Source organism: Anguilla anguilla, chromosome 4, assembly GCF_013347855.1.
Source record: "Anguilla anguilla isolate fAngAng1 chromosome 4, fAngAng1.pri, whole genome shotgun sequence".
In the NCBI taxonomy this organism is placed as follows: Eukaryota; Metazoa; Chordata; class Actinopteri; order Anguilliformes; family Anguillidae; genus Anguilla; species Anguilla anguilla.
In genome coordinates this window covers 41,437,129-41,448,313 of record NC_049204.1, presented here as the reverse complement: position 1 = coordinate 41,448,313, position 11,185 = coordinate 41,437,129, and the positions used below count along the sequence as shown (strand labels likewise).

The 11,185-nt window shown below is 38.5% G+C and overlaps 1 protein-coding gene across 2 annotated transcripts in view; it reads right to left on the bottom strand.

Annotated features, from left to right (window-relative positions):
* Nucleotides 1-958: 958 nt before the first annotated feature.
* Nucleotides 959-11,185, bottom strand: part of chrnd (cholinergic receptor, nicotinic, delta (muscle)) — a 37,293-nt gene continuing 27,066 nt past the window's right edge. For both annotated transcript variants that reach the window (XM_035412899.1, XM_035412900.1), the window contains 4 exons: nt 8,180-8,294; nt 6,434-6,647; nt 5,728-5,846; nt 959-1,371 (listed from right to left, as the gene is read on the bottom strand). In XM_035412899.1, coding sequence (XP_035268790.1) covers nt 1,186-1,371; nt 5,728-5,846; nt 6,434-6,647; nt 8,180-8,294 — 634 coding nt within the window. In that variant the 3' untranslated portion in view covers nt 959-1,185. The remainder of the gene's footprint in view (nt 1,372-5,727; nt 5,847-6,433; nt 6,648-8,179; nt 8,295-11,185) is intronic.

Here is an 11,185-nt window from a genome sequence, read left to right as displayed (position 1 = left end):
GCTATGAGAGCTATGCATACACATAAAAGCATCTAAACACATAGCTGAAAGAAACACATTGGCATGAATTCAGTAATTTTTCCTTTACCATGAATGACAAATAAATTAATGTGTATGTCATATGAAAGTGTTTTTAATGGACTATTGTATACAAAAATGGGAAATTGTGGTATTTAATTTCAGAGCTGTCTGTACTAACATTTATAGTCAATCTGTAGTCTCGTTAGCAAAGTAGCTAACATAAAGCTTAATCAAAATGCCGCGGAACTGTCATACATATAAATGAGTTTCCCACAAAGATTATACAGATGCAAAGGCAATAGCTTAAATGTTTTATTTTTTGTTAGCTAGCAAGCTAGTGTAATGAGTTGAGGTTTGCTTGAGTCCAAGGTGAGATAAGTACCCACACCTGTCACTCCCATAGGGAAGCACGCTACCCAGTGAGTTATTAGTGAGCTACCGCAAAGTGTTGTTCTTTGAAACGTGTGCACTTCTATATATGTCAATTTCCATGCACATACAATGTTTTCATTGGTTGATGGACCTAAAAGTCCAAAGGGGAGACCTATTCTTTGAGGCCTGAAGCATTTGCGATGATGTAATCGGCAGGAAAAAGAAGAAGAAGGAAAAAAATTGGTAATTGGCAAGAGAAAGAAGAAGGAAAAAAAAGTTGTTTGTGAATTCTGTCTGTTGAAATTGTCAGAAGGTACAGAAATGAATGCTTTTAAGGGCAGAGAGTCAGTGGTAATTTTTGTAGGGAACCCTGAAAAGTGCCAAACTCCTGCGTTCTATAGGTATGGGGCATGTCACCCTTCGAAGGCATATACCTGCCAACCCAATTCCATTCCAGATAGTGTTTCGTTTTGCTTTTCCAATGGAAACTGAAAATAATGTTTCCCTTCAAACAGTTTATTGTGAAATGAACACAAAAGGAATGACAACCTCCAACCAATTCACATCCACTAAATGCTGGTCGGTTTAATATTTATTAATACTTAGGTATATTTAACTTAAGAGTACAATGTAGAGTAGTAATGTGTAGTCTGGCCACATAACACACTGAGCTGTTCCAGGATGGCTAGGACCTCAGGAGCCATGGCTTTGAAACTCAAACAAACAAGATATTACATTTCAAAAAAGATCTATTTTCACACATAACACACCACCTCCTTGCTTCCAGCGAGATCAGTTAATGAAGCGTTTATTCTCCTCCACATAGTTATAGGGATCTCCTTCGAAGGGCAGCAGGGGTGGATGATTATATATGCCCATTAGGAATATGACAATGGTGCCCACTGTCATAACTGGCGTTATTAGGAAGAGGCAGAGGCGGTCAACTGTCCTGGCGATGCCACTCCAGTTGTCCTTTTCCTGTGAGAGGGTTTTGGATTAAGAGGGAGGCTGGTTATTTTAAACCAAACATTTTTTTACTTAAAGGAATATCTGTGATTTGCTAACACGTCTTAGGTCACCTGAAAATGACCAGTATCCTGGTTAGATGGAAACCGTGTGCTAAGTGCAGAGACAATATGACTAGCAAAGTGTTGAAAATGCCATGCATCTGTGTTTACTTGCTATTATTAATGTTTAAACTCAGCTACATATTGAATAATTAATTAATCAATATAATGTTGGCTGATGGAACATCAAGGACCAAGATGGAAATAAGTCCAGGACTTTTTTGTGTTATCCTTGACAATTTCTTCACATGCAAGTCTTTTGATACATGTGTTTTAATTTTGTCAAATAAACTAAACTAAATTCTTTGTTGGTATAACCTTGGGCTTTGGGTGGCATATGGTATAAGATTGAAAACATCAGGGCTACTCAACACTGATCTAGGAGGGTTACAGTGCCTGCAGGGCTACTAAACTCAGATCTAGGATGGTTACAGTGCCTACAGGGCTACTCAGCTGTGATCTAGGATGGTTATAGTGCCTACAGGGCTACTGAACTCTGATCTAGGAGGGTTACAGTGCCTGCAGGGCTACTCAGCTCAGATCTAGGAGGGTTACAGTGCCTACAGGGCTACTGAACTCTGATCTAGGAGGGTTACAGTGCCTGCAGGGCTACTCAACTCAGATCTATGAGGGTTAAAGTGCCTACCCTCTTTGATTTTACCCCATATTTAATTATTCATGCATTTGGCATACCCAATTTCAATCTTAAAGCTATCCCAATGAGTACAGTTGAGGCTAAAGACATCCAAACTCTATTTTTCATGACTCCACATATTTCATGTTACCATACATTTCCTGTGTTACGTCAATTAGGGAACCTACTTTATTTACATAAGAGGTCATTTCAAAGTAATAGCTAAGAGACTTATTTCAGAGATTTATTTCAACTTTTGTGTACTATATCAGATTTTGGGGTTCAGTTGAACCTTTCGGACTAAAGTTCGCTCAGTCCTGAGAGTTTATTTGTGCCTCCTTCCTGAATGATGCAGTGTCTGCGTGGTCCCAAGATTTTTATATTTGCATACAATTGTTTGTATAGATGCTCATGGTACCAGTTGCTTGAAAACTGACTTGAGGAACCAGACTTATTTTCTGAGGTCTTGGATTTTCCCATGGCATCAAGGGCAAAAATGCAGTAGCTCTAAAGTTATGTACATATATACATACATAAATACAGACACATGTGCCAGTTAACTCCTAATTAACTCATAATTATGACAATTGGCCAATCAGAAGCTTCTAAAAAGTAATTACATCAATTTTTGGAATCTTCCAGACTATTTAACCTCTTACCACACACCCCCTAGTGGTTGGCACGCCGGCGTGCCTAAATTGTTCAACTCAGACATTCATTGCACCTGCAACCAATGTATGAGTTGAAAACAGAAACGCTATGTTTTAGTTTCATTAGTAGATGATACACTACAGTGGAATTTCCCAACGCCACCATTGTCGCGCTGGGCGTTCATTTAACAAGCACCCCCTGCAGTCTCATCTGCAACTACACCCATGACATAATTGACAATATTGTCTATCTGGGCATTCATAAAAATATTCTTTCACCACTCAAAAATCATATTCCGTCATAGTAACCCAAGATAAACCCAACAATAGCCTAAGATATGCCAATACAGCAGTGAAAACGCTGCTCACTGAATAACGAAATAAACAAGAGAAAATTTACAAAAATTATACCATGTCATTCTAAAGTCAATATCTGTGACTTAATATTGAATAAATATACAACCTTACCATTGGTTTCACGCATAGAGATATCCCTTTAGAGACTGAGTGGTCATATTATATTGTCTTAGACAATCCGTTTGTGAAATATACGCGCATTTGTGATGCCTGGGTACCTTCGAAAATAACTGCGTAATACCACACGTGTTGTTTCAATTCATTTATTCAGTAGGTGAGAGTATAAGCTTTCTAACGATGTATAACAAGTGTACTTTTGTTTTTGGAATAGCGTTTTATAGCTCAGTGTAACCAAAAGTTTTCTCATCATTGCATTCAATTATGCATTCACTCTATGGTAGCAGTAAAAGACACTGCACCTGACGAAATGCTATTGTGGTAGGGTGGGCGTGGTTTTGTGTTGGCTGCAGAGAGAGAGTGGGCGGGGCGGCTCTCGGAACTTTGCGCCACGGCTGTTGGGGATTATTAATCAGCACTGATGGTTAATTGTTTGATTGATGGACAATGTGCTGATTACCTCGACAGTGAGCCTGGACGCTTAAAAGCGGGTCGACAGAGAGAGGAAGGAGGAACGGAAGAAGAGCTGACGGACAGTCAGCCGGGAATTGTGTACTGTGTCTTGTGTGTTGTAAATTGTAAATTGCGAACAGAAAGTCGCGTGGCGGCCGTAAAATAAAAAAGACGCAGTCGCGTCCAAAGAAATCAACTCGTCTCTCTCATCTCTTAAACGAGCGGTGGCACTCAGTTGTCACAGCTATCAACGATTTTTCATAATTTATTGTAAAATACTATTATTATTGAGGACTTCTGAGCATAGCTAAGCCATATGTTTGCTGATAGACTTAGCTGACATCGTTTTCTGGAGTAAGACAGAAGCGGAGAGGAGTCATTCCTATGTTCCCAGGGTCCTATGTTCCCCAGATTTATATGGCACATAATGGGAACATGACAAAGGATCCTATGTTCCCAGGGTCCTATGTTCCCCAGCTTTACATATGTGCTCTCCCAGGGTCCTATGTTCCCAAGGTCCTATGTTCCCCAGCTCTATATAGCACATAATGGGAACCTGAAAAAGGTGTTCCCCAGCTCTGTATTTGCTTAATATGACATGGGCTATTGTGGGAACTCATCAAAGGGGTTTTCTGTTCCCAAGCACTGCCGTATGGCTCTCAATATAATAGGCCTACACTTGAGGGAACTTATCAAATGGTTGGAGTCATGGAATCACCAAAGGTCATAGCTTAATGCTTCCTTAGGTGAAAACTAGCCTAGCATACATGTTTTTGAATCTAACTCTCACACTTCACATCTGTATTTTAACTGATATAAAAAAAACATGACATCATGACTTAAGTATCTAATCCAGTTTGTTTTTGCCTCTACGCTAGTTTATTTTTTCCACATTTATCTATAGTTGATTTTGAACACTTTTATCAATTTTTAGCTGTGACTGACATCTCACTGCTGAAATGTCCAAATACCAATGATATTGATATTGGCAGTGATATTGTTACAACAGAACAGTGGCATGCAGAGGGGCGCAGCCCCCAAAGAGAATATGAGATGTGCACTCGCAGAGTGCACGCTGATTTCTTTTTAAACAATTAATTAATTAATATCATACTCCAGTGGAACGGAAAGTGGAAAGTGGAAGTTAATTATTACACATTTATGTACTATACCACATTGGATGACAATGTTTTTGTATTATTTTTTAATCTGATATCAATGTTTCATCTTAAACCTTCATAATGGGCTCATCTATATGCTTTATAATAGACAAAAAGCATTTTATTCATTTTTGGAGAGATTTTGGATATGATTCTGGACCCCTAGATATTTTAGACCACTGTACTGATGGAAAGCTTGTAATTCCCACTTGAAAATGATGCAACAGTGAGTTTCTTGAGTCAAAACAGTTTATGTGTAGTGAAATACGTGAATATGTTGTGACTTACAGCAATGCATAATTTAGACATTTTGGATAGATTTGGAGACGCTGGGTACACTGCTTAGTTTTTGCTTCAAAGATCTTTAGTAGTTCTACACATCCACCTTTAGATTTTATGAACTTGTGGTCAAGGAGTTTTTGATCCAGGACATGTAATAACCTGCTGTATAATATGCAGATTGCAAACTAAAAAAGAGCAAATTCATTTTTGATTTTTTGCAGAGACAATTGCATTTGTGGCACTTTATTTCTTCCAAAATTATGAATGTAAACTAATTTAAGCCATTTTCCAAGTCTTTGTGGTGTTCACATCTGGAGTTATAATGCTTTAAATAGGGTACCCCCTAATATGTAAACTTTTTTGCCTCAACTGTAGCCATGCCTTAGTGACTGGATTTGAGTAGCCTGTATTAGTGAACGGGTAGTAGAGCAGACCTGCCTTAATGGCCTACGCCTAGGTCTGCATTAATGAATGGGGATTTCTCATGACTAGTCTCTGTGAAAGGGGATGAGTAGTTTCACCTTTGTGAGTAGGTGGTGCAGTAGCCCACAATCATGAAGTAGCTGTCAGGGAAAGCGGGTGTGTGTTTGCTCTCCACTGGCCAAGTCTCTTACCTCGCTATAGTCATTTTTGTCACGCATGTGTTTCACAATGTAATTAGCCCCTTCCACAGCAGGCTTCATTTCCGCATACAGCTGCTCAGTGGCCTCTCCATCATTACTGGTCGTGTTCACTGGAATAAACCAAATATGAAAAAAGTGGTTACATTGTCAAAACCAAGTCCCAGATATACTATACAAACAGTGTATTGCCAAGGCTAACTTTTCGAGATGGGCTTCTATAGTAGTATGCTAAAAACCCGACAGAAGAATAGCTGCAATATGAATACGTGATCAAACAATTAACATTAAAGGTTACAGTGCAGATTCACCGCTTTTATTACAGGGTATTATATATTTTTGTTTTCTCATTGAAGAAATTACACTTTTTATACATATCCCCCTCCTCCCCATTTCAGAGCACCAAAATATTTGGGACAAATGGATTCACAGTTGTTTCTGATTAATGTTTCTAGTTAATGTTAGAACAACTTGTAACACAGAAAGCCCTGGAACAGTGAATGAGGTGAGAAAATTTTATCACAGCCCAAGATGAAGCTAATGAATCAGCAAAAGTTGCATAATCAGTGGATTGGGAGAATAAAAATAATACAGTTGCTAGCCCAGTTACAGCATCCTGGGAGCCTGCAGTGGGGGTTTGAGAGTGTGTGAGACTTATCTGCAGTGGGCAGGGTTTGAGTACATGCTCTCTGTTACTGACCTGCAGCGGGTGTGGTCCGGGTGGCAAGCCCATGCCTCTCAGACTGCTTCTCAAACATCAGCTCGCTACGGGCCTTGATGGTGTAGTACTCCTCTGCCTTGGCGATGTACCCCAGGGAGCTAGAGCGACGGGGGAGGGCCATCCCCTCCCACGTGGGCTCACTTTCCATTGGGCGAGACATGTGCAGGATGCGGGGCAGCCTCTCCAGAAAGAACTGCACCCAGTCATTTGATTTATGTTAGAAAAAAGAACAAAATAAAAAGAATATATAGACATGATTAGCAATTAATAGTTTAAAACCTGCTCCTTGTAAGTTTGTAGTTGTTAAGGAAAATACATTTTAGCAGTGCTCTGAACAACAAATAACAAATGTAATCTCTGTGTATGTGTGTGTACCTGTAAAACCTAAGTTGCTTTACTTTATGTTCTGTACTGTATATTGTTACCTCACGATAGCACAGCAGTTAATGCAGTAATTTTCTGATGTTTACAACAGCCAACATTGTTCTCAAATGCAGGTTAATGTTATCCTAATATAGCTAACATCCTAGACATGGTAGCTTCAACCTGACAGAGTGGTTATGTAAACAACCATTCTTGTGAATATGCAATGTTAATGGTATTTTAAATTTAACTGATACCATGTACAGTATATGTGTCCATGCAAGCACAAAAGAAACCTTCTTATTAATCGCTTATATACAGCCAGTTATTAGCCTGAAAATGGCCCCACAAAGATTTATATTGCATAGGCATAATCAGTTATGGGGGAAAGGCAATTTATTACAGACCAGCGTTGCTGCTATGATAATATTGTCATGTTGCAACATTAATGGCCAGTATCGGTTAGATGCTATTTGTTGTAATTTAATTCCTTCTTTGCCAAGCAAAAGGGCACTTCTTGGCTGCCTATTGTTATTAAAATGCAAACACACTTGTAATTTACTTGCATCTATAATTGTAATTATTGTAAATAGTAAAATATTGTAAAGATTATAATGATTGTGTTCAACTCTTGTGTTTTATAGAACCGTGTGCATTAGGAGAGAATAAAGAGCACATGGACACCTGTGTTTGTATTTTTGCCGAATGCCCAGGGGTGATCACAACTATCCTGAACCACACCATATAGCATCAAAATCTTTAATAGTATGATTTGGGTGAACATACTGCAGTGGTGGGGGGACCATTTCTCAATAATCTGTCCTTCAGATCCATTGGCCAGCTCTTGTGGACTGCCCTCTTCAATTTCAAACACTAATTTTAGATCAGGTTCAAGTCAGGAAACTGGAATGGCCATAATTTTGGTCAGCTAAACATTGCTTATTAATATTGAGGCATGCTTGGGATCATTATCTTGCAGAAAGATCTATTTCTAGCCAAGTTTGAGCTTCCTAGCTGGGGGATACCCGATTTCAAAATACCACTGGTGTGCATGGCCAAAAAAGCTACATCAGACGATAACACATGGTTCCAATCAAAGTTCAGCTTTTGAACTTCATCTGTAACTGGGTGTTATGGACAGATGAGACCAGGATTGAGCATTTAGTGTGAAGGATTGGGCCTTCTATAGCCCAGAGCCCAGAGATTCTAACTAACCAAGCTCACCCCTGCAGCTTCAGCAGTTTGACACATGCAGGGTACAAGGTATTTTATCTACAGTTTCCTATTATAGCTGCAGGGTGAACTAATGACTGGACTTCAAAGACATTCCCATGGTGAGCCCTGAATTTTGGCAATGAATACCTCTTTAGTCCATTCTGACATCAGGTGGGTGCTGGGCGTTCGGAAATGGAGATTGAGCACAATGACGCAGTTCAGGACCACAATTGTGACCAGAACCATAATGAACATGAGGTACCTGTGTGAGGAACAAAAGTGAGGTTCTCAGTACATGTAAATGTGAAAGAACTGCACACAGTATATATGTACACAGCACACCTATTCTCCATGTGCACTTCATGAGCTAAGGACCACACCATCAACTGAATGCAAAAAAGTGTTAATTGAGCGGGTGTTTTAAATTAAAAGTAAAAAATTGTAGATAGATAAGATATGAATGAGAAGTCTGCGGTGAAGACTTTGCCAAAGCTCCTGGGCTTGGTGAAAAGAGAGAGAGAGAGAGAGGAGGGGGGGCATGTAAAACAAGAACAAAGGAAAACAAACAATATTGTAATATCTTCGGTTTCGTATATCTTGTTTTAATAACTGAGACTGAGATGGAGATCAGCGCGGATGCAGATTTTTTGGATCGCTAGCTGATGAAAACAATGCAGTGCACGTGCAAAACAACAGGGAAGCGCTGTGCTTAAACACCCAATAGGGGGAGTTAATCGATTACTAAGCAGGAATAATGCCAATACATTACAGATAGGGTGGGCCGGAAGGTTTCTTATAGAAAAAAAGCAGAAGGCTTGTGTTAGATGTGTGGTCCTGAACCTCAGCTACCGCAAACTACTGCACTATTATTTCGCCAAAATAGTATGTGAGCGTTTTTTTTTAAATGTCCAAAACCACAGTATTCATCAATTAGTATGCGAAAAATTCCCTGATATCATCTGGTGAAATATTATAGTATGCAAACACCAGAAACTACAATGGTATGAATATCACACGATACATTGAGATATTTCATAACCGAAGCAACCAGACATCAACAAATATTGGCAGAGGGCAGTTCAAGCCAAAGCAAAGATGTGAACAAATGAATTGCCTTTCTATGGAGTTACTTTTGTGTCTTTATTATGCAATCAAACAGAATAGATTTGACAGCAAAATTTTCCACACTGCAATCAAAAAATAGATTTGAGAGCAAAACTATCGACACTGCAATCAAAAAATGTTTTATTGCAAGTAAAATAAATTTGTGATAAAAAATGTATTAATGCGAATCCAAAAGTTTTGTTTGCGAATCCAAAAGTTTCTGTTGAAGAGCTGACATGTGAAAGCATGGGAGACTAACTTTGATGACCTAGCAAGCCAGCTATCTATAAAGGAACAAAAAAAGCAACAAGGCATGTAATTGTCAGTTATATCTGTAGCATCCAAAACTTAATGCCAATGCCAATTAAATAGTTGAAGTTGTTTGAAGATACAGTTAGACACTGAAACAATTTCTGCTCATATAATCCCTGTAAGATACGTGATATTTATACTAAAATACCAAGTTTCCCACAGAAATTTCTGAAACTGTGGTGGGTGAACTCTAAACCCTCTAAACATTCAAATCAAATCAAAATCAAATCAAATCAAATCAAGTTTTATTGTCACATACACAATCATACACTATACAATGTATAGTGAAATTCTTCGGTGCCTAGCTCCAGAACGAAGCAAACAATTAGATAAATACAATATAATAAAGGTGAATCTAACAATAGAATAGAAAATGAATCTAGCAGTTAGATAAAATAGAATAAAGTAAAATAGAAAGCTGGGGTGGTAAAAGTCCAAATCCAAATCCTGAGGCGCCTATGAAATCTCTTGGAGCAGGACACTCGCATGCTGTGGATTGGAAATGTTAGAGATGGAGAAGAGATACAAGATGTCTGCTGTTGTAGAGAGCATGATCAACTCCATAACTCGCTATCTCCCTGTTTTGTTTTCTAGGATAAAATGATTAAGTGCAGGAGCTGAATAATTTGGATATTTTATATTTCAACCACTATAATGACGTGTGTGTGTCTAGTCTGAGGTTTGTGAGTGGCAGTCGTGACAGCAAGGCCCGGATCTAGCACTACCAACAACATGAGTGGAAGACCATGCGTGGGGGAACAGACTGGACCTTTACCCTCACCCTGGACATATTATAAAATAAAATGTTTTGTTGAATGCAATTGGTTGCCTTGTATATTCTGTGCTATTGACCAAACTTCTTTCTTGGCTTAAATTGAGCAGTTGCTGGCATGATTGATATTTAGATTAGATTTAACTTTATTGTCATTGCACAAAGTACAAGTACTGAGACAACGAAATGCAGTTTAGCATCTAACCAGAAGTACAAAAGAAGCAGTAAAGTGCTGTGCAGTGTAATGTACATATGTATAATATATAAATAGAATAAACAGTAAGGGTAGGTACAAATGTGCTAAAATACGCTAAGATATATAGTGTGAACACTAGTATGGACAGTATGAAATGTAAACGCTATGAAATGCAGAGTAACAGCTCGAGGTATGATAAGAATACGATGTACACTATAGATCAGATATAAACACTATAGACAGTAGTACAAATATGAATACACTACTGTCTATAGTGTCTATATCTGATCTATAGTGTGTACATCGTATTCTTATCATACCTCGAGCTGTATATATATATATATATATATATATATATACAGGGGTTAAATTGGGTAAATAACCTTTGGTAAATAAATAAATAAATAATTCTGACCTGCAGTTTTACAAATAGGCTAACTGACACTCCAGTCCATTTTTCGTATGCTCCAGTCTAACTCCCGCTAGCCAGTTACTCGCTCAACCAATCAAAAATCATAAGAAAAAAAACAGTCGTTTATATAGACAGGCACAGAAAGAAAGATATTGTTGATTGTCGCGGACGCGGTAGGTAGCTAATTTCATTAACATGTAATTTAATCTATGCAACATTTTAAAGAGAGATGAATAAACAGCCCCCACGAACGCCGGCTATTATTAACGGCAACTTTGGTTGCTTGAGCAAAATCAGCAGGTTGCTGGTCAGCAGCTAAACTAGGAATGAATATTTCCCACATACATAACATTTTAT